The 471-nt window shown below is 35.2% G+C and overlaps 1 protein-coding gene across 1 annotated transcript in view; it reads right to left on the reverse strand.

Annotated features, from left to right (window-relative positions):
* The window catches only part of LOC119585100 (importin subunit beta-1-like), a gene marked incomplete in the record, with an annotated part of 14,590 nt that overhangs the window by 7,290 nt on the left and 6,829 nt on the right, over positions 1-471 (reverse strand). The window contains 1 exon segment of the mRNA XM_037933728.1: positions 164-358. Within this exon segment, the coding sequence (XP_037789656.1) occupies positions 164-358 (195 nt within the window).

Consider the following 471-nt stretch of genomic DNA (forward strand, 5'->3'; position numbering starts at 1 on the left):
TAGTATTTTATACACAAACTATCAAAATAACAATAACCTGTTCAACCACCAAAGTTCCAACACTATGTCAAAACTTCCACTGGTTTAAAACTAAATTAAATTTCAATCTGAAGTCATTGAAGTACTTTTCCATTTCTAATATTGCAGCACTGTTTGAACTTACCTGACAAATATATCCAATAGCCTCTAAAGTTGACTCTTTAGTCATATCCGTGGCTCCAGGAGCCGTTATATTTGCCACCAATCTGTCTATTAAGTTTGGCCATTGGCCAACTGGAATTTCTGTCAATGCAATGTAGGCAACGCATTGTGCTGCTGAGCTTGGCCGGTTTTGCTCTGTACCTAATGCTCCCAGAACCTAAAAATAAAGTTTACAATTAAATTTGTTCCAAAGCATTAATTCACTCCTTAAATAATGGGAACTAATCAAATGTTCACATAAATATACACCAAAAAACAAGGTACCACTTG

The sequence above is a fragment of the Penaeus monodon genome, chromosome 19 (assembly GCF_015228065.2).
Source record: "Penaeus monodon isolate SGIC_2016 chromosome 19, NSTDA_Pmon_1, whole genome shotgun sequence".
Taxonomy (NCBI): Eukaryota; Metazoa; Arthropoda; class Malacostraca; order Decapoda; family Penaeidae; genus Penaeus; species Penaeus monodon.